At 39.3% G+C, this 27,998-nt stretch overlaps 1 protein-coding gene across 2 annotated transcripts; it reads right to left on the reverse strand.

Moving 5' to 3' along the window:
- Positions 1–1,124: 1,124 nt before the first annotated feature.
- LOC132149069 (MHC class II transactivator-like) lies at positions 1,125–27,943 on the reverse strand. 2 transcript variants are annotated; one of them, XM_059557982.1, is made up of 20 exons: positions 27,475–27,943; positions 20,528–20,578; positions 20,366–20,419; positions 20,251–20,277; positions 19,993–20,070; positions 19,867–19,905; positions 16,344–16,478; positions 16,164–16,256; positions 16,014–16,073; positions 15,790–15,909; positions 8,666–8,737; positions 6,896–8,579; positions 5,978–6,157; positions 5,778–5,843; positions 3,638–3,718; positions 3,440–3,523; positions 3,218–3,301; positions 2,859–2,942; positions 2,568–2,651; positions 1,125–2,195 (listed from the first exon to the last, which is right to left on the reverse strand). In XM_059557982.1, exons 1-20 carry the CDS (start codon positions 27,761–27,763, stop codon positions 2,120–2,122), a joined length of 3,441 nt encoding a protein of 1,146 aa, XP_059413965.1. In that variant the 5' UTR covers positions 27,764–27,943; the 3' UTR covers positions 1,125–2,119. The 2 variants fall into 2 exon arrangements, with proteins under 2 accessions (XP_059413965.1, XP_059413966.1); XM_059557983.1 differs by lacking the exon at positions 27,475–27,943 and adding an exon at positions 20,925–21,102 and having other exon boundaries at positions 1,128–2,195.
- Positions 27,944–27,998: the final 55 nt, after the last annotated feature.

Below are 27,998 nucleotides of genomic sequence, written 5' to 3' on the forward strand. Positions count from 1 at the left end.
AACTTTATGGAGATGCAGATTTCATTTTCCAACAGGACTTGGCACCTGCACACAGTGCCAAAGCTACCAGTACCTGGTTTAAGGACCATGGTATCCCTGTTCTTAATTGGCCAGCAAACTCGCCTGACCTTAACCCCATAGAAAATCAATGGGGCATTGTGAAGAGGAAGATGCGATATGCCAGACCCAACAATGCAGAAGAGCTGAAGGCCACTATCAGAGCAACCTGGGCTCTCATAACACCTGAGTAGTGCCACAGATTGATCGACTCCATGCCAAGCCTCATTGCTGCAGTAATTCAGGCAAAAGGAGCCCCAACTAGGTATTGAGTGCTGTACATGCTCATACTTTTCATATTTTTATACTTTTTCGTTGGCCAAGATTTCTAAAAATCCTTTCTTTGTATTGGTCTTAAGTTATATTCTAATTTTCTGAGATACTGAATTTGGGATTTTCCTTAGTTGTCAGTTATAATCATCAAAATTAAAATAAACATTTGAAATATATCAGTCTGTGTGTAATGAATGAATATACTATACAAGTTTCACTTTTTGAATGGAATTGGTGAAATAAATAAACTTTTTGATGATATTCTAATTATATGACCAGCACCTGTGTGTGCAGTAAAGAGTCTTGCGGGAGTTGCTCCACATAAATTATACATACAGTGCCCTCCACTAATTTTAGGCACCCTTGGTAAATATGAGCAAAGGTAGATGTGAAAATAAATGTGCATTGTTTTATTTATTTATTTATTTAACTTAAATTAAAAAATAAAATCACATAATTCTAACCTTTCTTGAAGTAAAACGAAGGAAAGTGGGGGAAAATCAAATTATGAAATAAATGTTTTTCTCCAATGCATGTTGGCCACAATTATTGGCACCCCTAGACATTCTTATGAGTAAAATATCTCTGAAGTATTTACTCATTCATATTTAAACAATTTTTACAACACCAGTGTGATTAGGAACACAAGATTGTCCAGCCATGACTTCCTGTGTTTCACTGGATTATAAATATGAGGAACACAAAGGTTAAATTGCCGTAATCATCCATCACAAGGAGTAAAACCGAAGAACATAGTTCTGATGTGCAGAACAAGATTGTCAAGCAACACAAAATAGAAAGTGGCTATAAGAAAATAGATTAAGCATTGAAAATCCCCATTTCCACCATCACTGTTTTATTTTTATTAGTTCCAATTAACTAATAAATGGAGCAACTCCAAGAGGGTCCTTGCTCCACCGGTGCTCGGGCCCTAAATATGTGACAAATCTGCCTGGAAGAGGATGTGTGTTAATGGATGTTCCTCAAACGGAAGGCTGCATCCTCCGGAGGTCGCATTTGCAAGCTGCATACATCATCAACCCTGGTTTATTTAGTTCACTGAGCATTACATTCACATGTCATAATCATATTACAAAATTTTATGCTTAACTAAGAACATTGGTCCAATTTATAACAGTTAATATTCTAAAATAAGATCTTTATGATGTGTGCAGCCTACAAATGTAACTCCTGGAGGATGCAGCCTTCCGTTTGAGAAATGGCTTTTATCTAACTAATGCACATTGAGGAAGAGAGTTTGAGTGGCCAAAGACTCTCCAAGGATCACATCTGGAGAACTGCAGAGATGAGTTGAGACTTGGGGTCAGAAAGCCTACAATATAATATATTATATGCATTTGATTTTATTGTACATACATGTATTTATTCAGCCCCAGAAAACCACAACTGAACAGATACTCAAAACAGCAGTATTAACTAACGTTTAAGTCAAAATTATTCTGAATTATAGAAGCAGCTAAATGTTTGATGTACTGTATCTGACATCTGAAACTATCACAATCTGCAAAGCAGACTCATAGAACTTGTATTTATTGCAAAATACAGTATAAAATCGTAAAAAAATACATTTAGTACTGCGGAAGAGAATATTCACAAAAGTGTCAGAAAGTGCAAGCCAATCATAATGTCTATCACATGTAAAGTCATTTCAATGAGAGTGAAACAACATTTCAAAGCAGTTTAGTGTCATCGTTGACAAATGTTGATTAACTATTGATGAAATATGATTTTATATATAAAACAAAATGTTCTTAAATGTCAAAATTCATTAAAGTGATCTTATCCGTGGATCTTGAAGATGGAGGTGTTCAAAAACTCCATATGGAATGCAGTCGTTCCACAGCCTAACAAGGAAGAAGGAATACAAGAAAATTTGCATTTCAGGAAAAGTTGTCAAATTATCTAATGATATTAAATGCTGCAATAATAACTGACTTAATGCATAATCTAATAATAAACATAATTTATAATTTAATTTACTTATAATGTTATCTAATAATCTGTGCACCTGACTGTATCAGCAAACAGTAGATTTAGATCTCTTATTTTCTGTTTAAACTAGCTCAAATGTTGTTCTCAGTCTTGGAATGCTAGTATCTGATACCTAATTACAAGAAAAAGTTATCCAAGTAAAAGCTAATGTGCTAGGCTCAGACCACTACATTACATGGAGTCCAAAAGGATGGTAAATGCTTTTTTTAATATTAGTTACTCACTCCAAAGACTTCATTCCTGTGCAGTTTTTCAGAGCAGCACTGAGCTTTGTAGCTCCAATGTCTGTGAACTTGTTGAACTTAACACTGAAAGTAAATTACAAGAAATGCAAAGATATAATTTATTTCTCACATAAAAAAAACATAACAAAAACAACCATTAAAAGAAAATTGAACAGAAACTGTCAAAATGACTAAGATACTAAAATGGAACGAAATAATGTTCTTGTTATATACATCTTTAATATATATAACAAGAACATAAATACTTAATCCAAGACAATAAATACTTACTCCAAGTCCTGCAGTAAGTTCATGTCTGGTAAAACCAAGGCCAGATTTTCAGCTCCACTGTCAGCAATTGCATTTCCATAGAGGCTAGAAGTTATGAAATTGTAAAAAATAGTCTTATGAACATTTCCAAAAATCACATTTGATGTGATGGATGGATTATCTCGGCAAAGGAGAAGTGCTCACTAACACAGATTTAGACAAATTTGTGAACAATATTTGAGAGAAACAGCCCTTTTGTGTACATAGAAAAATCTTTCAGTTCAGCTTATGAAAAATGGGGCAAAAACAAAAGTGTTGCATTTATAATTTTGTTCAGTATATATTTAGTATATATATAATATATAACAGGGTGTCTGTACCTGAGACTCTGTAGAGAAGGGACTGATGCCAAAGCTTTAGCCAGTTTCTCCACTCCAACATCTCCAATGTGGTTTTGAGACAGACTGTAAAGTGGGAACATTGGACAGTTCAGTTGTGACACAGTTGTTCCTTTACAAGTTGTAAATACCTTGGAAAGTTTTCCAGAGGCTATTAAGTACCCATTGTGTGATATTTAAGCGGATAAATGTTTCAAAACTTACTTTAGCAATTTCAGACATTCCAAAAAATGTAAAACGCCAGCAAGTTTCTCAGTGCCAGAGTCTCCTATTTGGTTTGTCTCAAGGCTGAAAGAAAAACAAAGAATCAAGAACAATTTTAAATCTTAAAATACTAAAGTTTTTTTCCCCCAGTCTAAAAATAGTCATGAAAACATACGATATACACCACTGAAAACTCACTCCAGATGTTGGAGAGACTGCAGAGAAGGCAGGACCTCTATGAGTTTAGGGAAAAGTTCAGGACCATTCTGGACTCCGAGCCTGCAATGCAGAGCACCACCACATATTACAAATGTGTAATGCAAGATGGTTGTTTAATCATAAATCTAAGGTCTCAAGTAGCTACAAACAATTCTGTGCCTATGTTGGATGATATTTTTCAGTCTTCATGTGTTTGGGACACTTTTGAACCTCTTTTGTCTCATTACAAGAACTTTCTGAAGTCATTAATGCCCTAAAACCTTCACTGTGTCCTTATGACGAGATATATCCACGCTACCTCAAACTGATGACAGGGTCAGTTTGCCCTACATTACTCATTTTCATAAATAAATCCTTAGCCACTGGTATGGTTCCTTCCGCTCTGAAATGGGCAGTTGTCACCCCTCTCCTCAAAAAACCTTCATTGGACACGTCGGTGTTAAATAAATTCCAGCCAATTTCTGTGCTCCCATTTGTTTCTAAGGTGTTAGAAAAGCTGGTCTTAACTCAACTTCAGTTATTTCTCAGCACTAACCACATTCCTGAACGCTTTCAGTCTGGTTTTAAACCTCTCCATAGCACTGAATCAGCTTTACTGAGAGTTTTTAATGATATTTTAGTTACCACTGATTCAGGGGACTCCTTAATCTTAGTTCTCCTAGACTTAACAGCTGCCTTCGACACCTTTGACCATCAGATGCTTCTATGGAGACTAAAATCCCTAGTGGGGTTAAATGGTTATGTCCTGGAGTGGTTCAAATCTTACCTAACTGACCGCTACTTCTCAATAAATATTGGAAACTACTCCTCCTCTGCTGGCGTCTCGAATTTGGCCTCCCTCGGGGTTAGATCTTATCCCCTCTGCTTTTCTCCCTCTATATGTTGCCGCTAGGATCGATTATGAGAAAGCATGGAGTTCAATATCATCTCTATGCTGATGATACCCAAATCTACCTACCTATAAAAAGAGACAATCCCCTTTCTGTCACTTCGCTATTTTCCTGCCTCGACGAGATTAAAATCTGGCTGGCAAATAATTTTTTATCCCTTAACAACTCAAAGACAGAGGTTATTGTGTTTAACTCCTCAAATGTCTCCAAAATTGATACCTCTATTCTAGATGACCTGGCAGTTCTAGCTCACTCTAGACAAACACATCTCCTCAGTAGCTGCGTCAAGTTTTTTCCAGCTCCGTCAGTTATCAAAAATCAAACACGCATTGCCTGTTAGCTCGCTCGAGACAGTTGTCCACGCCTTTATTGTTTCATGGCTGGACTACTGTAATTCTTTATATAGCGGTATTTCAAAAATGCAACTAGATCGGCTTCAATTAGTCCAAAATGCTGCTGCGAAATTTCTAAAAAATGGTCGTAAATATGACCACTCCACCCCTCTACTCCGAGCCCTTCACTGGTTACCAATCCAGTACCGAGTAAATTTTAAAATAATTTTATTCGTTTACAAATGTGTGCACGATCTGGCCCCAAGCTATCTATCTGAACTCATCTCCCCATACAATCCCACTCGAGAGCTCCGCTCTGGAAATCAAAAGCTGCTCAAGATCCCTTCATCCAGACTTAAACGCAGAGGTGACAGAGCTTTCTCTATCGCAGGCCCAAGATTGTGGAACAACCTACCAAGCCACATCAGAACTGCTCCTTCACTAGATATTTTTAAATCTCTTTTAAAAACCCATCTGTTCTCCCTTGCCTTTTTGGATTGACAGGGATAGTTTTTATTACGTTCATTAGTTACAGGTAGTCTTGTGTGAAAACATAATATTTGTGATAAAGTTCTAGACATACTGTCTACTGGAATGTAAATTTTCACACTTGGTGTCTTTAAATATTATGTACCATCAAATGCTCAATGGAAGCTATACATTCCTTTAGTTGGACTGGCATGTAACATATTCTAGTGTTGTCAAATTCTATCTGCTTTATTTTTATATGTCATGCATTTTATTTTGTACAGCACATTGGTCAGTTGGGTAACTGTGTTAAGTGGTGCTTTATAAATAAACGAACCTGAACTTGAACTTGAACAAATACAACGAGCATACATAGGAAACGGAAACAGTAAATGAAATTAGGAGAAGATAAGAGTGAGATTTACTCACTCAAACTCCAGTCTCTGAAGATGCCGAAGAGCTGGTACACCTTCATCCAGTGCAGACACAAATTCACTGAAAGTACAATCATACACCTTATCAACAGCATCATTTTATGCTACAATTTGAAGTGAAAAGCTTGAATGGCAATGGCATCATTCAGTTAAAAGTCATCAGTCTTCCTATCAAAGACAAAATTGATGCTGTACCTCATCGGTAACTTCTTCTCTCTGTGAATTTGGACAAGTAAAGGCAGGCTCTCTATGTGATATCCTTGTGTTGCCTTGAATGGGTGCAAGGTGAATTTCTCAATGGCACTTTTCAGGTTCAGTTCATCATTGTTTTGATGCAAGTCCTCCCATAAGCCAATGGTGTCTGCTGTATGTGCCCTAATGGGAAAACGAATAATAATATAGTAAATACACATCATGAAATATAAATGAAAACCTTATGCTTAAAGCAACAGTTTATTCAATAATGAAAATTCTGTTATTAATTCATCCTCATGTTGTTCCAAATTACTTCTGTGAAACATGAAAGCAGAAACGTTTTCCATGCTTATTTCCATGCAATTATATTTCAAAAAGGGTTTCTAAAGTTATCATATCAAATTATCATAAAAGTGGTAAATACAACTTGTGCCCAATTTCCAAAATCATTAATATTCATTTGTCGTTATTCACTGACAGTCTTGACATCTTGACATGTTCATGAAAAAAGCAGTGGAGTAGTGAATCCGATTAATCTGTCTGTTTTGTTAATCAGAAAAAATGACTCAAATGAATGATTCATTCATCAATGTATGATTCATGAATGAATCATTATTTTGAATCATTTAATCTGGTTCGTTAATGAATCAGTCTTTTGAGTCAAATCTTTTAAATTAATCATTTGTTCAGTGAATAACTTAAAATATTTAACTGATCATCACACTACTTTCATGGTACTTTTATGCCTTTACATCTTTTTGAAGCTTCAGTTTCCATTCACTGCTACTGCATGGGAATGAAAAAAGTTTTCAATTATAACATTTTGCATTTCAAAGATGTTAGGGTGATTAAATGATGACAGAATTTTCATTTTTAGTTCAACTTGTCACTGAGCAATGCCTTTTGACAACTTCTCACCAGAATGATTTGATACACTTGAGTCCCACAAGCTCTTTCAGGCCACAGATGGGAATGCATGTATCTTGCAGGTTAATGGAGAAGGTCCGCTTCAGTGCGCTGGCATATTGAAGGAGATGGCATATAACATACATGTCCGACGGGCAAAGCTGCGTCCCATAGAATGACAGATTGTCAGGCAGGTTCTTCAACAGCAGTTTGGCAAATTTGGCACTGCTGGTCTCGTAAACACAATGAAACAGTTCTAGTAACCTGGCAGGAACCAAATCATTAGGCTTCATGCTCTCCAGATGGGTTTCGATAGCCTTTCTTTTGGCTTTTATGTTGACACTGTTGTCCAGAATGCTGACTCCATCAGAAGCCTTCCGGAAGACCAAACCCGTGACAAACCTGTGCAGCACGTCCTGCGACTCTCCCTGAACCTTTCGTTTTTTCTGAAGGACTACGCTGTTTGCCACCACCATTTTTTCGTTCACCTGTTCAGACTGTACCAGGTGCACAACGCTCAGGAGGTTCTGAGTGAAAAGGTCTACAAAGTGGTTTTCCTGGCACTCAGATGTTTTGTAGGATGCAAGTATGCCACTTTTAAGAGCGCAGTCCAGCAGCTCTGTGGAACTGTCAGGGTTAACACGTGAATCATGATTCTCAAGTCCTTCCCATGCCATTTTGCACAACTGTGGGATGTCCAGCTGTCTTCTATTTTTAAACAGTGAGTTATTTTCAAGGCTAGCTAGTTGCAGATGCTTTGAGGTCGCTCTTTGGTACAAGTCTGTGAGGGTTGAAGGCAAATCATCATTGCAGCTGTCTTGGTGCTCGAGCAGGAAGCAGATAGTCCAACAATGTAGCGGGTTGGAGCATAAACTGGATATGTATCTGTGATTCTTAATCTGTTTAAGTGCACTTTCTTGGAGGGAAGAATCCCCGAAATATTTTGACGTATACAACTCAATGTCCTCAGGAGAGAAGCCACAAAGCTCCAAAATGCTGTCCATTTTTCGCAGCACCTGATTTAAAACATCTTTAGGCCTCGTGGCGATGAGAAGCGTGCAGCCCGAGAGGATTTCCTTTTGGAACAAACCTGAAAATAACTGTTTTATGGTGTATTTAGTGTTTGTGTGTGATTTAGCAGGGGATTGGAGAAGCCCCTCAAAGTCTTTAATGCGATCGAAGCTGTCGAAGATAATGAGAACTTCATCAGGGCAGGACAGAATGTGTTGGAACACAGAGTCTGAGTCCTTGCAGCGAGGAGACATAGACAAATCGAGCAGTAAACCTTTCAAGCTGTACTTAGATTGTGTGAGGTCTAAAAGTTGACAGTTCAACAAAAAAACAAACTGAAATTGAGGCATGCTGCCGCTTGCCCAATCCAGGCATAAACGCTGAATGAATGTGGTTTTCCCCACACCGGCTTTTCCCAGGAGAGCGACTGACTGTTTTAGTTTGGAATCGCTGTTATGAAACAATTGGCTTCTGTCTAGCTTCGCTTTCTTTCGCTCTGAATTACTAAGGACGACCAGTTCTTTCTCCAAACACTTATTTGCATTCTTGCCGGATTTTATAAGGAGTTTCCTCTGGACCAGATGCGCGTCCACATAGTGTGACTCCATTTCCATTCCCCCACACATAGAGCAGCAGACATCTCTCATGTAGGATTTGATGTGATGTATGTACTCCTTAACACATTCTGTAAAGCAAACATTTATCATGTTTCACATAGTCTAATGAAGTAATTCAAGCTTAACAATCTAAATTATTAAATTGGTTTCTTACCTGGTGCTTCTGGGCGGATTTTCCTTTCAGTTTTTGGAGGTGTGGAATCATAGTTTTTCTGTGCGTTTCCTTCTGTAATATGAAAAACAAACAAGCAGTCATGTGACCATTAATTTGTGTTCAGAATTGAATATATATGTACAGAACTAACATAAAAAATGTTATATGATACACTTGGTAAATTGTAGAATGAAAAAAAATGAAAAAACAAGCTTGGAGTAAAACAATCCCAGATTGAATCTGTACTCATGGAAGGCTAATCATCCTCTCTACAATTCTTTAAGAGTAACTGATATACCAGTCATTTGGTCGATTATTAGGCTTTTTGAGATCATACTCACTTAACTGATAATGTGTTAACTTTCTTATGTAATGTCTTAAATAAAGAGATAATTCAGAATTAAAAAACAAAAAACAATTAAACTTTAGTCACCGCAAGTGTCATATTTGTCACAGTGTCTGGGTTGTCTTCCCTGGGTTTCCACTAGGTGTCCTCCTTTCTCACGGTGTCTGTCTCCTTTATCACTTCCTGTTCCCTTATTTGGTCACCTTCCTCCTGTTTAGTAACTGATTAGTCCCCACCTGTCTCCAGTTCCCTCATTACCTTCTGTGTATTTATACCCGGTCTGTCTGAGTCTGTGTTACGGAGTCCTTGTTTAATGTCTTATGATTATTCACGTCCGTCGCTTCTTGCCTTGCCTTGCCTTGCCTTGCCTTGCCTTGTCTTCGTGTCTTGTTTATGTTTGGTTTGGATATTCTGGTTTTGACCCTGCCTGGACTGTTTACCCCTTTGGATTACCCTTTAATAAATGACTTACCTGCAATTGGTTCTATCTCCGTGCCGCATTGGATCCCTGCCGTGACAGAAGGACTCCGTCTTTCTAGGAACCAGCGGTATGTCGTTTTTCCGTTCCCCAGCCAAGATGGCGGAGCGGCGAGCCAAGTATCTTCGGTTGATCGCCCTCCGCCAAGAGGGCAATGAAGTGGGGACCCTGGCTCAGGTGTTCTGGTCCCTGGCCGAGGGCATGGGTTACAACGATGCGGCCCTAAAGGACTATTTTAATGGCGGGCTGGATGATCCAGTGTCTCAGGAGGAGATGGCGCAGTTAGAGACACTGGAATTCTGGGAATTTGTGCGCTACCTGCAGCATCGGCTTCGGTGGGATGCCCCAGCCACTTCTGTCTCTTCCGGCGGGGTGGTCGTCAGCCCAGCACCACTGCCCAGGATGGCAACCAGCCAAGCACCACAACCCAAGATGGCCGTCTGTCCAGCGCCACAGCACAAGATGGCCGCTAACCCAGCGCCAATGCCCAAATTGGCCAACGTTCCAGCGCCACAGCCCAAGATGGCCGCCAGCCCAGCGCCAATGCCCAAATTGGCCACCGGTTCAGCGCCACAGCCCAAGATGGCCGTCAGCCTAGCGCCACAGCACAAGATGGCCACTTACCCAGCGCCAATGCCCAAATTGGCCACCGGTCCAGCGCCACAGCACAAGATGGCCGCTAACCCAGCGCCAATGCCCAAATTGGCCAACGTTCCAGCGCCACAGCCCAAGATGGCCGCCAGCCCAGCGCCAATGCCCAAATTGGCCACCGGTCCAGCGCCACAGTACAAGATGGCCGCCAGCCCAGCACCAATGCCCAAATTGGCCACCGGTTCAGCGCCACAGCCCAAGATGGCCGTCAGCCTAGCGCCACAGCACAAGATGGCCGCTAACCCAGCGCCAATGCCCAAATTGGCCACCAGTCCAGCGCCACAGTACAAGATGGCCGCCAGTCCAGCGCCACAACCCCAGATGGCCGCCAGCCCAGCACCACAGTACAAGATGGCCACCTGTCCAGAGTCATGGCCCAAGATGGCTGCTTGCCCAGCGCCGCTGCACAGGATGAGAGTCACAGCTGACCCTCCGGAGTCGAGTCAGGTTCCAGTTGACCCTCCGGAGTCGAGTCAGGTGCCGGTGAACTCCCCGGAGTCGAGTCAGGTGCCGGTGAACTCCCCGGAGTCGAGTCAGGTGCCGGTGAACTCCCCGGAGTCGAGTCAGGTGCCGGTGAACTCCCCGGAGTCGAGTCAGGTGCGGGTGAACTCCCCGGAGTCGAGTCAGGTGCGGGTGAACTCCCCGGAGTCGAGTCAGGTGCGGGTGAACTCCCCGGAGTCGAGTCAGGTGCGGGTGAACTCCCCGGAGTCGAGTCAGGTGCGGGTGAACTCCCCGGAGTCGAGTCAGGTGCGGGTGAACTCCCCGGAGTCGAGTCAGGTGCGGGTGAACTCCCCGGAGTCGAGTCAGGTGCGGGTGAACTCCCCGGAGTCGAGTCAGGTACCGGTGAACTCCCCGGAGTCGAGTCAGGTACCGGTGATCCTTCCAGAGTCGAGTCAGGTACCGGTGATCCTTCCAGAGTCGAGTCAGGTACCGGTGATCCTTCCAGAGTCGAGTCAGGTACCGGTGATCCTTCCAGAGTCGAGTCAGGTACCGGTGATCCTTCCAGAGTCGAGTCAGGTACCGGTGATCCTTCCAGAGTCGAGTCAGGTACCGGTGATCCTTCCAGAGTCGAGTCAGGTACCGGTGATCCTTCCAGAGTCGAGTCAGGTACCGGTGATCCTTCCAGAGTCGAGTCAGGTTCCGGTGATCCTTCCAGAGTCGAGTCAGGTTCCGGTGATCCTTCCAGAGTCGAGTCAGGTTCCGGTGATCCTTCCAGAGTCGAGTCAGGTTCCGGTGATCCTTCCAGAGTCGAGTCAGGTTCCGGTGATCCTTCCAGAGTCGAGTCAGGTTCCGGTGATCCTTCCAGAGTCGAGTCAGGTTCCGGTGATCCTTCCAGAGTCGAGTCAGGTTCCGGTGATCCTTCCAGAGTGGATTCAGGTTCCGGTGATCCTTCCAGAGTCGAGTCAGGTCTTCCGCTCTGCCCTGGGGGGCTTCCGCCCTGACCACACGGGGGTGGTGGCCTGCTCCGCCCTGGGGGGCTTCATTCCTGACCTCACAGTTGTGGTGGTCTTCTGTTCCGCCCTGGGGGGCTTCCGTCCTGACCACAGGGGTGTGGTGGTCTTCTGCTCCGCCCTGGGGGCCTTCCGCCCTGACCACAAGGATGTGGTGGTCTTCTGCTCCGCCCTGGGGGCCTTCCGCCTCGACCACAAGGATGTGGTGGTCTTCTGCTCCGCCCTGGGGGCCTTCCGCCTCGACCACAAGGTTGTGGTGGTCTTCTGCTCCGCCCTGGGGGGCTTCCGCCCTGACCACATGGTTGTGGTGGTCTTCTGCTCCGCCCTGGAGGGTTTCCGCCTTGACCACAGGGTTGGCCTCTGCTCCGCCCTGGGGGGCTTCCGCCCTGACCACACGGTTGTGGTGGTCTTCTGTTCCGCCCTGGTGGGCGCCACGTGATATCCTTATGGACTTATGTTTTGTGTTTCTTGTTTCCTGTTGTGTTTTCTGTCGGTTCCCCTCTGTTAGTCTGGCCCTCCGTCCCTCCCCCTGGACCTCCTCCAGTCCTCCTCCCTCCTGGTCTCCCTGTTTGGTGTTTACACTTCTGTTGTCTGTTTCCCATGTTTCCTTTCTGGCCCTCCGTCCCTCCCCCTGAGCCTCCACCTGTCCACCTCCCTCCTGGTCTCTGTTTTGTGTCATGTCGTGGAGCGTCTGGGAGCCGCTCCGTAGAGCGGGGGGTACTGTCACAGTGTCTGGGTTGTCTTCCCTGGGTTTCCACTAGGTGTCCTCCTTTCTCACGGTGTCTGTCTCCTTTATCACTTCCTGTTCCCTTATTTGGTCACCTTCCTCCTGTTTAGTAATTGATTAGTCCCCACCTGTCTCCAGTTCCCTCATTACCTTCTGTGTATTTATACCCGGTCTGTCTGAGTCTGTGTTACGGAGTCCTTGTTTAATGTCTTATGATTATTCACTTCCGTCGCTTCTTGCCTTGCCTTGCCTTACCTTGTCTTCGTGTCTTGTTTTATGTTTGGTTTGGATATTCTGGTTTTGACCCTGGCTGGACTGTTTACCCCTTTGGATTACCCTTTAATAAATGACTTACCTGCAATTGGTTCTATTTCTGTGCCGCATTGGATCCCTGCCGTGACAATATTAAAATCAAATAACTTAATCTGAAGGTCAAGGTCTAGGTCATTTTCATCTATATAGCACCTTAAAATAAATGCTGACCAAGGTGCAGCGATAACAGTCATACAATATTAAAGAATTCAAATCAAACCTCACAAGATGAGAGGTTTCGCAATTTTTATTTTTATCTGGTTTTATGATTTAAAGGGATAGTTCACCCAAAAATGAAAATTCTGTCATCATTTAGGCTACTCACCCTCATTTCGGTCCAAACCTGTATGAGTTACTACCAGAAAAAAAAATACTACCAGCATTCTTCAAAATATAATCGTTTATGTTCAACATAAGAAAGCAACTCATACAGGTTTGGAACGACGTGAGGGTGAGTAAAAAATTACAGAATTTTCATTTCTGGGTAAACTATACCTTTAAATCATAAAACCAAATAAAAAGTAAAACTACGAATTTAACTCACTGAGACTAACATAGCTAAGTTAAAAATAGGGTTGAGAAAAGAGATACATTTTCAAAGATGTTCTGAACACAGATAAAGAAGCATATGATCTAACAGATGAGGCAGCACATTCCACAGCATTGGGGCTAATACAGAAAAGACTCTTAGTCACCCTTAGTTTTCAAGCGGGACAACGTGACAGTTAATAATTTATCAGAGGATGATCTAAGAGATCTCTGGGGGGAGTAGGGATAAGTAAGGTCTCAAAGGTAAGCTGGAGACCACAGTGCAGGTAACGGTGAGCGATTTCCCGGGAGACACGATTAACCAGTACAAATTTGTCAACTGGTAGAGATTTTGGTCTCAAGAGATCGTCTCTATCGCTAGTACATGTCCATGTGACGTAGCTGTGCTGCAAAAACGTATTGTTTGCAAGCGATTTTAAGCATTGCGGTTTAAGAACATGTGACTTTAAGCAATTGAAATGCAATCAGCAGCGAAAGAGAACTCATTTCACTATATGAACTAAATGATTTATATTTAATTTACAGAGTGAAAAATGTGCAGCGTTTTCATACATTTGATTACTTTATACAATGTATGTAGCGTTCCTTATTTATTTGTTCCCTCTGAAGTTTTTTGTCCTATTACCTGTAATTAGTTTCTTGTTCTTATTGAATCCCTGTTTCCTTGTCTTCAGTGAGCTTGATTTGTTTTAGTTTTTTTTTTTTTTTAGGCTAATATTATTATTATTATTATTATTATTATTATTGGTACTGGTGACAATAATTATGAAATTTCTATGGTACCAAAATGTTGATATCATAAAAACCTTATTTAAAGCAAAGATAAGTATATAGTGTTAAATATTGTTACTGTGAAATAAAATTACTCACATCGTTATATAAGATTTTGGTCATATCGCCCACCCCTATGTGCAGTGCTTTAAATACAAAAGTTAAAACCTTTTTATCAATTCTAAATTTAAGCTAGTGTAAATGTGCTAAAATGGCGGCGATATGCTCACTCATTTCTTCCCCATTAAAAAACAAACTGCAGCGTTTTGAACCAGTTGCAAGCATGAGAAGGAAAACTGGTTGATACTTGCATATAAAGCATTACAGTAATCAAGCATCATTGAAATGAAGGCATGAATGATTGTCTGTGGATAAGAAAAGATAAGAAAGATTTAAGTTTGTGTGAACCCTTAAGCTGGAATAAAAAAAATTGTCTCTAACAACAGAACGTATTTCCTTGTTGAATTTTAACTCTGAATCAAGAACAACACACGAGTTCTTTACATGAGTGCAGATATTTGCTTGCAACGGTCCTAAATTAGAGGTCAGGCCATCTAACAAATGAGGGGAGCCAAATAAATTGACTTCAGTCTTATTTTCATTTAACTTAAGAAAATAATCACTCACCCAAATTTTGATCTCATTTACACAAGCTAGTAAATCAGACAAGGACTTTGACCCAGGTTTTATTGGCATGATTACAGTAATCGGTTGTGATATGATGTGATGTGGAAATTTGTGAGATTCATAAATGTAGCAGAGAGGGAGCATGTATAAGACAAATACAATTTGTCCCAAAATGGAGCCATGAGGCACAACCACACATAACATAAGCAGGCAATTAATTAAACTGACCTATCTCCAAAAAAAACTCCTCTTAGTAAAACAGAACACAAACCTCTCTAAGGCTGAATTACAGATACCAACCTAGGTTTTTAAACTGTTTAAAAGAATGCAGTGATCCCCTCTACTGAAAGCTGCACTTACTGCAAGTCCAAGAATACCATAATGGCACAATTTCCAGGATCCACAAACAGTAAAAAGTAATTTACTACTTTCAAAAGCTATATTATATTATGTTATATTATTATATTATTATATTATTCCCAATTAAGTAGTCATAACTGATTTAATATTTATATTAAATCAGTGTGGTCATCTTTTTAGATGACCACATTGGCCATTTAAAAACCCATTTTGAACAACCTGCTTGGGTGTGTGTAAGCCTTTTGAATAATTATTAAATAGTGAGATTTCTTTTTCTGTTTCATAAGTAATACATTTATAGAATAATTTGCCTGAAAAGTGTAAATCTATGAGCGAGAGAGAGATGGGAGGTAAAATTCTATTTCAATGCTTTTGCATTGTTCACTCACAAAACTTTAGCATTTTCCCTGAAAATCATTGCATTTGATTGCAAAACAATCTTTATATAAATAATATGAGGTGGGAAGAAAAACTATATTTCATGCTTTTGTGAGCAAACGCAAAGCTTCTCGGAGGAACACAATAGTTTTGCCAGAAAACACAAATGTTTTGCAAGCAAACTCAAAAGCATTGAAGTATGAATAGTATTTATTCCAAATATAATTTCTCCGATCTCATACTTTTGTCTCATTATGGGCTCTGTACAAATCTGCCATTATCTTTACTAGTCTGTCTAATGATGCTAGTACTGCAGAAATGACATACTCTAACAACAGAGACACTGAAAATAAAATAAAAAATGTTTTTTGAACAGATTCTAAAGTTTGTAGACCTTGTATCCTTAATACATATCTACAATTTGATCAAATCTAGCACAGACACATATTTACTGTCATCAAACCCTGAGCTCACCTTTTGTAGGGGACAGTGTGTCTACAGATACTGGTGGCAAACCCTGGCATGCACTGTCTGAAAATGAGCCAACTGGAAGTTCGGAAACAGTGAGCTCTTTCGGGGCAACTGTGCCATCGGCTGGAAGAGGAAGATTTCAGTTAAGATTTCAGTTAACACACACTACAATACTGCTAATCCTAAAATGCATAATAACTTCTGTGACCATCTTCTTTTTAACTTACCAGGTGAAAGAGGAATTATCTGAGTGCCCGGACTCACACACTGGGGCGACACTGCAGATACTGAATGTGAAATTAGGGATACAGTGCACAACATTTAAAGAAGATGCAGGTACATGCAAGTGTTTAATGATGCTTTTACAGTGACCTTACCAATCACATACGTAGTCCCTGATGGAACCACAGTGCCAATTAGAGGCGCAGTATAAGGGCTGATGGGCTGGATGAATTGTAGTGGTGAACCTCCTAAGAAATTCAAAGACTCGTAATAAGAGCTCAAAACCAAGACCTAGTTTCTTGAAATGCAAATACTACATGAAAACAGCCACTCACCACTAGGGGGCAGAAGTGTGGGGCTGAAAGGGAAGGGTAAAACATGCTGGAACTGGTTTGAGCTCAGATGGAAACTACTCTCAGGGGTAATGGTGGACGGCCTTCCGTTTGAGGGACTTTCAGGCCACGCAATTGCTGCAATAAAGACATTTGGCTTTCTGTTTTACTTTATTGCTTTATCTGTTTTAGTTTTATTAGACTGAGAGTCTTAGTTATAACCAATGTTCCCTCTAAGCTGCGCGCGTGCGCGGCCGCGCAGGCCAGTTGAAGTAGCCGCGCAATAGATTTTTCAGACCGCGCACATTTTTCAGACCGCACAATTTTTTTTTCAAGGGTTAAACATCTGAGCATCAAAGGCGATGCAGGCTAGGTAATAAACATTTAAAATACTGAGATGTGACAACCAAGCCGGATGTAGCCTACGTTAGAATGTTTACATACAAGTATCCTAGGTTACTCTTGGCGGGCGCCCCGCAGCAGTTATACAGTAGGCTACCATGGCGAAGAGAAAGGCAGATCAGGTGCCCCAGAAAAAGGTCTGCCTAACGTTTAAACATGAGTGGCTAGATGAAATAGTCCAAACTGGCACAAAAGATGGTCCAGGTAGGATAAAACTGTCAGACATATTTACATATGAAGAAAGGAGTGGCGTGATCTGCAAATTCTGCTCGGAGGCAAAAGTGAAAGGAGAGTTCGCTCGGGGGAAACATTGGTCCGAGTGGAAGCTTGATTACCTAAAGCGTCATCTGACACAGAAAGTCCATGTAGACGCATTGAAAACATTAAGACTTAGACATGGGAACTCTATCGATAAAATTCTCACCGAAACTAATGAATCCCGAGAGAGAAGAATTCAGAGAGCACGATCCGACCCTGAACAAATAAAAATATTGATCGACAATGTGATGCTAGCAATTAACACCAACATGTCCATGTTATCAGTTCAGGATATACACGATCATATGGCAAAATACGTCGACCTACCTCAGAGTTGGAGAAGCAAAAATTATGCTTTTGAATTTGTGGAATGCATCAATTCAGTTGTGCAGACTGAGATGATAAGCAGCATAAGAAATGCTCGTGTCCACACACTAATTGTGGATGAAAGTACCGATATCTCAGTGCATAAGATGCTTGTCCTTTACATTAAGTTTCGGGAGCAAACTGATTTCAGTTACAAGACCGTTTTTGCTGGAATCATTCAGCTTTCAGGATGCACTGCAGAAAACATCCTTGATGCCATTACCAAGTTCTACGCAGACCATGCGCTAGACATGAACAAAATGGTCATGTTTACTTCAGATGGTGCTTCTGTCATGTTAGGCAGACATAAAGGAGTGGCTGCTTTACTGAAGCGTCAGGTACCGCACCTGACTGAACAACACTGCGTGGCCCATAGGGAGGACTTAGGAATCGATGACGCATGGAAAGATGTCCCTATAATGAAAGAGGTAGAAACGCTACTCCGGACAGTATACTACATGTTTTGCAGATCATCTGTGAAGAAAGCCAAATTCACAGAGATGGCAGAGGTTTTAGAAGTGGATTCGCTGTCTTTTAGACCGTTGAATGAAGTGCGTTGGCTGTCACGCTACCAAGCTGTGCACGCTTTTTTGCGAAATTTCAGCGCGTTGACCGAATACTGTGCAAAAGATGCTGACTCTGACCCCATTGCGAAATACTGTCATAGAAAACTAACCGACACCAAGTACAAATTTGCTATCACTGTGCTAGCAGAAGTGCTTGAGGAACTCGCTCAGCTGTGCACCTGCTTACAGCGCAGTAATCTTACGGTCATGGATGGGCACTGCATTGCCAGAGCGAAAATACAGAAACTACGAGCGCAATATTTAGGAGAGCGAGTTCACTGGGGCAAACGAGCGCTCGCAGTTTTGGAAAGTGAGAGTGCAGTGAACACACGGGACATTCTTCTGTTTGTCCATAAAGTTTGTGAGCACTTGGATGCCCGCTTCCCTGAAAATGAGCTCAAAGAGTGGGCTGCGTTTGAGCCGGACACGTTGGATCATGCAGTTGGTGAATTTGATCATGGGCTGAATGACGTGACCAGTCTGGCGAAGAAGTTTGAAGCGCTTATGCATGAAGCAGACGATTCGGTCCCGGGGCGCATTTGTCAACAATACAACGAATTCAAGTTCATGGTTAATGAAAAAAGGAAAATCGGACTGCTCAGATCATTTTCTGAGATTGTAACCTGGTCGCTGAAAAGTGAGCATTTTCCAGATCTGGCACAACTTCTTGACATTTGTGGCACATTCCAAGCATCCAGCGCCGACTGTGAACGCGGTTTCAGCCTAATGAATGCCATTAAGACAAAATCGCGCAACCGCCTTGAAGTTTTCCATTTGGACCAACTGATGAGAATTAAATTAAGGCAAAAAGAGGGTCCTATAGACCTTGACAAGGTCTACAACCACTGGAAAGGGGACAAAGACAGGCGAGAGAAGATTTGAGGTAGAAATTTATTTCCAATATTTTCAATTAGACCTATTAGGCCTACAATATAGATCAAAGTGATCTTGATTACTGCAACAACATTTTGACATAATTATGTTTAGTCATTGAATCATGTAGTTTCATTCTGTTTTAGTATATTTGCAGTTGTTTAATGTAATAATGATTTTGTGTTTTGAAGAGAAATTATGTTAATCTTTTGGTTAACCTGTTTTTCAGATGCTGTTCTTTGGAGAGATGTGTCTTTCATAGGCCTGATAGGCCTATCATCCTCAAAGAAATTCAAACGTTTTGTAACCTAGTTTGTTGCACTAGTTTGTTGCAGTTATTCAATTGTTTATATAGGCTACATTTAGGAAAATTTACACCATGTCAATTTAATAGGCCTATTTTTGTTAAGCACAGCATTAGCATTTTTCTTTCAATGAAGTTCCACTTAAATGTTGTACCTGCTGAGAAATGACTAAACATCTTGGATACTTTTATTTTTTATATATCATTATCAGTCATAATAACCAGTGAACCAGTCATAACCTCTCTAAACCTTATTGAAACCTTATCAACCAAATATCCTTTAAGTTCAACTAAACTGACTGGTAAAACACCATCATTAAAATCTTCCCAAAGTCCAAACATTATAAAGGTTATTGAATAAATATCAACCTTGTAAACATATTGATGCATTTGCTGTCATCTCTTTAAATCCCCTATGGCTAACGCAGGCTCGTGGTCATTTTCGGCAGGTCGTGTGGTTGCGAATTGCTCACAGTACTGAAATGTGCGCTCAGAAAAAAAAGAATTTGCTCAGTTCTGGAAAAAATTAGAGGGAACATTGGTTATAACAAATATGTTTCCTTCCTTTTCAAATAAGTAGACAGTTATAACAATTTTTTTTTTCTTTCAGAAATGAGTCTCTTACAAACAGAAGTCAAACAAAAATGATATATAACTACTTTTTGGGAAACAAATAATACACTGTGGTACTTAAGGTTTCCACCACTAAACAACCTACAATAACATTGTCAGTGTTACATTGTGATTTTTAAATTACCTTTTTTGTTGCTGCAGTAATTGTCTGAAGTTGCATCAACTATTAACAGACAGAAAACACACCTCTTACTTACTGAATTCAATGCAGATATTTTATTAGAGAACATCTAAGAGAAAATTGCATTACCTTTTCGCTTTCTGCCTTGCACTTCACCTGGGAAAGAAGACTTTTCTGGTATTGGCGTGGAGGTTGCGTCTGTGTCAACTGTTGTTAGCAATGCAGATGTGAAAGATTTACTAAATTAAATTCACTTTATTTAAAAAAAAAAAAAAAACAGTGTGATATGCAAATGCATCGGTTCCCCTTCAACTTCACAGATGTTAATGTCATAACATTATTCGAGAACTGATTCTATTCAAATTATATTATTTTACAGAGTCTTACCTGAAAAGTTATCAAAGAATTTGGGATCTGCCAAGACACAAGGAAATTATTCACAGCCTTCATGGCATTTACATGACATTGTTATGCAATAATTAGGGCAATGGTTGAAACTCACCGAAATCTTCTTCAATAGACTCAAGTGAGTTGAGACAATCTAAGAAGACACTCTCTGTGAAAATAATAACAAAAGGTAAATCTTTCATTTGAAAGCTCAAATGCCAAATACAGTGCTACACTTGTTTACCACGTTAAAACAAGTAGGCTACTGCACACTCACCAGGTAAAAGTTCAGACACCAGGTCTAGGACAATGTCTTGCATTTCAGCATCTGTTAAACACATTGACACATTATATTGTATTAAATTTTATTCAAGACATAAATGTGCCACAGGGAAATCTTGTAGTAGGCTATTAATAACCGCTTAGCGTGGACGCGCAAGATGCTGTGCAGCGCGCGCGCGCTCTTTCTGTGAAAAGATAAAACAACACGACGGGAAAAGTCCATTTCTGATATAAAAACCCATGTCTGACTTTTCAAATTATATTTTTATTTTGCAGATTTTATATAAATTGCTAGTTTTTGCACCATCAAAGTAAAATAGTTTTGGGTTATGACGCAAAACGCACAACAAATATAAAACTAGCTAATAAATTAAAATATCTTTGTACATTACCTGTTTCAGGGAAATAGTCCATGTTTACTGAAGTATTATTACTCCATTACAATAAAGTTGTGAAGCAAAAAAAGCTTTTTACTGTAATAATCGCTCGACGTGTCCTCAGATTACACAGGCTCAGGCACTGTCTGGTAATCACCAAAACTAGCTACACCTTCACTGCTTGCTTTTACTTTCAGTATTGAAGGGAGTTGGTTTGCTCGGTGAATACCAAACCAGCCGAGGTCGTTTGGCAAACGTTCTCTCACGAAGGACATACATCCTGCGTCCTTTTGATCATTTTGAATTTTCTGAGATGATGGAGATAATGAAATGACCCAGCCTTTATTTGCAAATATATTATAATTTTTTATATATATATATATATATATATATATATATATATATATATATATATATATATATATATTGATATATATATTGATATATATATATATATTGATATATATATTGATATATATATTGATACAAGGAACTCTTACTGTAGTATTTTTTTTAAGAAGCGGAAACAAAGCCATTAATGTTGACCCACATTATTTTCTAAGCTTGGCACTCCTGTGCACTGCCCAGGAGTGGCAGGTATTTTCCATGTCTATTGTGTCCAATTGTTGTTGAACATACTGGTTTTATGTAATAAGCCAGTTATGCTTATGCAATGTTATGTTTGACTTTTCTAAACAAACCAGCCAAAAAGTAAACAACAATCTGTAAATCCTAAAACAAGTCATTTACAGTGAAGTTCCCAGCTCCAGAAACATGCCGTCCTCCTTCTAAAATAAAACAAAAAATATTGTTCTAGGATAGTATGACAAGTATTTTGTTCACTTTGAGTTTTGTTTTAACACTACCCATACAATACATTGTCTTGCCAACTGGCCTGGTTTGCAGGTGACATCACATTTATGTTAATTTGCCATACAATAAGTGTGTCCCAAATCGCGGTTCACATCGAAAATTCAAAAAAAAAAAGTGCTCTTTAAATAACTGGCTGATGCACTGCCAAAAAACAAACAAACAAAAATTCCCCTTTGTGGAATGTTGCACTCAACTGCAACAGCTTTATTTACGTACTGAAGGGGGAGGGGCTATCAGACTCTGATGCTGAATGAGAAAATAACCATATATATTTCATGTACTACCCTATATGGTTGAGTACATAGTGCAGACTAATGTAATGTATAAGTGTATGTAATGTAAGTAATGTATAAACATATAGTGTATAGTGTGTCATTTGGGACACAGCCAAAATCTCACAGTCAAGTCATATGTTATACTGGGAGAGGGTCTCGACCATTAAAGGTCTCAGTGACTCCTTTTGGGTTTGACCCTGACATCTTTCAGTTTTCTCTTTTTTGATCAACAGTCCCCTTGGAAGAAAAAAAACCCTTTAGAATCTAGCATCTTTGAGAGATCTAATTACAGGTGCATCCTGTCAGGCAGTGCTACTGCCTTCTGGGGTGAGAGCTGCAACACATAGCAATATTAAGCATGTAAAGTAAATGTTGACAGTATTTACATTTACATTTGAGAGTTTCACATCAGGCCTAGTATGCTGCAGGGTTGTTTTAAACGTTAATTCACGCACACCCTCTTGTTGCACAGTGATGTCATTCATTCTTTGTGCAAAGGGTTAAAGGAATAGTTCACCTAAAAATGAAGCAAACAGCCGTGTGTTCTTAATAAGTAAATCCATCATTAAGATGTTCTAAACTAACAGACATTGTTACAGGCTAAAATATGACTTCTCTATCCATAACATTATTGCATCTCCATTGAAGAAGTCGTCTCGTCTGAATCAGGAGAGACATATGCACAGCTCAAGCACTGTTTACAAGTTACAACAATTCAAAACTGTCCTAAACCAATATGTAGGATAATTTTGATGTTATAGAGGGCAAAAGGAGGAACTCAAGATTATTATTATGGATTTTTATGGATTATGGTCTGGCATTTTGGCCAAAAGTGACCGTTTAAAGTTAAATGCCTTTTCAATTTCATTGAACAGTTAATTGATGGACTGGAGATGTGTGGATTACTTATGTGCGGATTTTTGTTTATTGTCAGCTGTTCACACTCTCATTCTGACAGCACCCATGCACTGTATATGATCCATTGGTGAACAAATGATGTAATGCTAAATTTCTCCAAATCTGTTCCCATGAAGAAACAAACTAATCTACAGTGGGTGTAGAAAAGAATTACCCACCTCCCCCCATCATCTTTAAAATGATCACATTTCATTGCTTTGCAGCCTGATATGAAGTTGGACACAGTTTTTAAAGTCTGGGTTTAGGTCTGGGTTCAGATCAGGCCAAGAAAGGACATTCACCTTTTTCTCCTTCAACCACTGTGTGCTGAGTTTTGCTGTGTGCTTTGGGTCTTTGTCTTGTTGGAGGGTAAACCTTCTTCTCATTGACAACTTTCTGGCAGAGGGCAGCAGATTTTCTTCAAGAATGTGACTTTATTTTGCCCCATTCATTTTTCCTTCTGTTCTGACAAGTGACCGGAGCAGAGAAAGACCCAGAACAGGACATTACCACCTCCATTGGAATGCTGTTATTTGGATGGTGAGCTGTATTGCATTTCTGCCAGGGATATTGTTTGGTGTTGAGGCCAAATCATTCAATTTTATTCTCATTTGCCTCAGAATAAACAAGGAGCTTTTTGTAAAAGCTCAGTCTGACTGCATGCGGCCTTTCTTGAGGAGTGGCTTTTTTCTTGCAACCCTCCCATACAAGCCACATTTGTGATCTGTTGTCTGTTGTCACATGCACACAATGACTACTCTTTAGAGTTGCTGTAGGTCTCTTGGTCACCTCTCTGAACAGTTTCCTCCTGCCTCTTTCATCCAGTTTGAAGTAATGTCCTGATCTAGGGAGGATCTGTGTTGTACCAAAACCTTCCTCTTTTTAATAATAGACTTCACTTTGCATCGATAAAGCCTTTGAACATTTTATTTGTATCCATCTTCTGACTTTATCCTGGAGATCTTTTGACAGTGTCTTGTCACCCATAGTTGATTGTTTGCTTCAGTTGCACTACCAAGAACTGAAATACTCCAGGAAAACTATTTTCTTGCTGAGCTGTTCAAACTGAACACAGCTGATCACAGTTGAAAATCAAATGGCTTTGTGTGCCATTGAGAAGGTGATTAGATACAAATGACTGAGTTTATAAGACATTTTTAGAAGGGGGTGGTCCTTTTTCCAACTCAGCGATTGTATATATATATTTTTTATTTTATGTTGTTGTTATATCTTTCATATGGATGTTCATTTTTGGTTTACCTATTTCTTTAACTGAATTATTATTCATTGCAAATTATCAAGCATTTATCATAACTAAGAAATTTGATGCATTTGAACTAGTCTTTACACTGGCAGAACTGAAGTTGGGAATCTGTGCTGAGACCGGGGTAAAATGTGTCACCTCTGTGACTGTCTGTGAGAATGAACATCTTGAATAATGTCAATAATGTGCAGCTGTCTGTGACTGAAAAATGTGCATGAGAAAGTGATCAGCATTTTAATCCTAAAAATGTTGTGCTAAGTACATTTTAAATGGCAGAAGATGACCACGTTTACACTATGTAATATAAACACACAAAAAATATGTAAATTATAATTTTCTGTCAGGACATTATGCATTTATTTTACAGACAATTCTGTTAACCCTAAAACACAACACAGTGCAAAATTAAAAATACAGGAAAAACACCTGTAAAAAAATAAATACAAGTAATTCAGAGAAAGTTCCTTATATGTGACACATTCTCTCGATAGCTTTGTGATTTGTGATTGCAGTTACAAATTTTAAAGGACCAAATCAAAATGTAAAAGACACAGTAAATACTGTTTAATTAATACTGAAAATTTCTTCATATTAATACAGTACTATATTGAGCTCTATTTTTACAGATTTTTTTAGAGTGCAAGTTGGCAAATTCTTCATTTATAAAGGCATGTAATTTTTTTTAAATATTAAGCCAAACATTACTTTGAATTACTGTTTGTTTAAACTTAATAGCACATTTGTAGGATGCATCATACAGTCAATGCTTTTGGACTGTAAAGAAAAGTTTTTTTTTTCTTTTTTTTAATCTATTTTTGGAAAGTCTTATTTTTTGTGAATAATATCACCCAAAATGGCAGCTGTGGGGCATATTATGTCAAACACTTCAGTATACGCTGTGAATAATGTGCAGATATTAATAAAGTCTTTTTAATAAAGCTTCATAATAGTAAACAACAATGCTACATTGCCCAAGTTAACTCATTTCATAATTGGTAGACCTTACATTTGGACAAAACTAAATCAACCCTAAGCTGTCGGAAAAAGCGATATATTTTAGTTACATTTGCTAATAATGATAAATTCTGTTTACACAAAAATATCTGCATTTTCTTTATCAACAGGTGTGTAAATAGTCTATAGTTGTGGCAGATATTTATACTTCAGTACTGTAGTACATTATAAAACAGTAGCCTATGCAATATCATATTGAATGTAGATTATCATAAATATAAATTTTATCAGATGAATGTCATGCCACTTTATTGGAACAAAAACCTCCCTCCCTACATCTACAGCTAAGCTATACCTAATAACACTGTAGCCTATTATTAATGAGGCGTTTTACTTTCACTTTTGAAATATTTACTTTATTTCTATTGAAAACAAATGCACTTCTGATCTGGTGTGTGATGGGAAAAGGAGAAGCACGAGTTTCGGGTCGATCGCGTCGCACACACCTCACATGCATCTTTTTTCACTGCGCCACTGATACTACATATACACATGCGTCATTTGCAGTGCCGTTTACCGCAGGCTGGCATCGGTGGGCGGAGTTAAAATCTATGCCAACTGGTCTATTTGTCCTTATACACTCCGTTTCTTTTAAAAGTTGCTTTACAGCGAAATTGAATTCTGTTTGCGTAATTGAAATATTAATTTATTTATTTTTATATATATATTATTATTACTGCAATATTATTATTTAATATATCTTTAAAAAATTCAGTAGCCTACTGTAGAGTTAAAGGTGACGTCGTATAGATTAAAGTAGGCCTAGGTTTTATGTTCTACTAACGATATTATTTTTAGATACATAATTTGTAGTTTCCATGTAAATGTATATAATATGTAGCGTTACATCTATAATTACTATTCCCCCCCTCCAGTAAAGTTACTCACGCTTTTGAAGATGACACTGAAGATGAACAAGACCACACGAAGCACGTAGCATTCTGGGAAACAGTATTCCATGCAGTGTTTTCAGATGCATACATCAAATTTGCAGCACATTGAGGAGGTAATCTTGGCATTCCATGCATACAGAAAATTCACATTCTATTTATAGCATATATAGTAAGAGTTGTAGTATGCCATTCCTTACACAGTTTTGTACTAATTTCAGTGTACATTACTTGAGTTATATTTAGCAGATTCTGGTAATCAAGGTATTCCATGCATACAGAAAATGTGCATACTATGCACAGAATACATACTGCAGAAATAGTAATAGCATGATGCATTTTGACCAAAGCCCATGGACTCGTTTAGTTTCTAATTGAATCAGACATTTTCAACAAATCGTTTGATTTGAATGATTCAATTAGTTACTTATTAAAACAGGGACTTGCTGCTACCTACTGAGTGTTTTATTGTCTGTGACCGGTGGGTTGAGCAGTTGTCACTCATTTCCAATCACTCGACCGGCCTCGCTCCGTTCCCACGGCTCTCGGCCCCGCCCCACTCGCCACATTGTCATATTTATTTATCCATTCCAAGCTTAAACCAGCCAAGGTGCCAGTACTAACACATTCAGCAAAATATCGTTTATCAGTTTTGACCAAAATTCCCCCAGAGGAAAGCAGCCTAAATTATAGTTCATTTAATAAAGCTTTTTCATTAAATATCAATGTTTAAAAATGAGAAAATTTTCAAATCATTCTGTAAAATTAGCTACAGGACCCTGCCTGCCCCACCAAACAAATCGACCACACAATATATATATATATATATATATATATATATATATATATATATTAAATAACTCATATGCTCATATTGTTATTTGAAAAGCTAAATGTTCATGTATTTCTCACTTAAGCAGCACTGTTCTACATTGTCACTTAACCACTATTTTTATAATTTATATATTTTTATAATTTATTATTATTAATTATTCATTCTATGGCCAACTTATAAAAGTGATCATTTAATAATTAAAAAAAAAGAAAAAAAAGGTGTTTCCAAAGGTGGGGTTTAGTAGCGAAAGAACCTTTCAGTGAAGAATTCCTAGAAGCAGCATTTTTCTTAGAGTGAAAACAATTTAACAATCTTAAGAACCTTTTGCCACTATAAATATATATATATTTTTAATGGAAAGCTTCAATGACTTACTAAGGTTCTTCACAGTACAATAAATGCCAATAAAGAACCTTTATTATTATTATTTTTTATGTAGTGCAAAATATAAAAAATACACATTGAGTAGACATAGAAAGTGTAGATACAAATATTTAAAGATAACTATTTAACTCACCAGAAGGAACCATATCCTTCTCTTTGGAGAGTACTGAATCCAGGATGCCTTGACTAATGTCCCAGTTTTGCCAGATAGGTAAAGTGAGTCTTCTGGCCAGATCTTCTGGATCATTATAAAAAAGGTCACGCAAACACTCTCCATCTTCACCATCCTTGTAGAGAGACTGGTAATACTGGGTGGAGAAGATGTTGGCCTCGTGCAGCTCTCTCAGAAGCTCGTGCCGAAGGCTAGGGTTGACCTGTAAAGCTTTTCTCACCTGAGACAGTACGTACTCAAATGGAACCATGACTGCACAGCAGCCGCGAGACACTTATTTCAATACTTCATTTCCTTATTGTCATACTAAAGCCAATTATCTATGCGTTTGTTCCTGGATGAAAAAAAATCCCCTCTCAGATTCCTATGTCTGCTTTATACTATGCTGTGTTTAAGGACAGCCAGTTGTACCCAGGTCAGGTGAGGACAGTTTCGCATGTACTTTTTCCAGAAGAAAACTAAAGGCGCTAATGTGCTGTGCATGG

The sequence above is a fragment of the Carassius carassius genome, chromosome 9 (assembly GCF_963082965.1).
Source record: "Carassius carassius chromosome 9, fCarCar2.1, whole genome shotgun sequence".
NCBI classification, from domain to species: domain Eukaryota; kingdom Metazoa; phylum Chordata; class Actinopteri; order Cypriniformes; family Cyprinidae; genus Carassius; species Carassius carassius.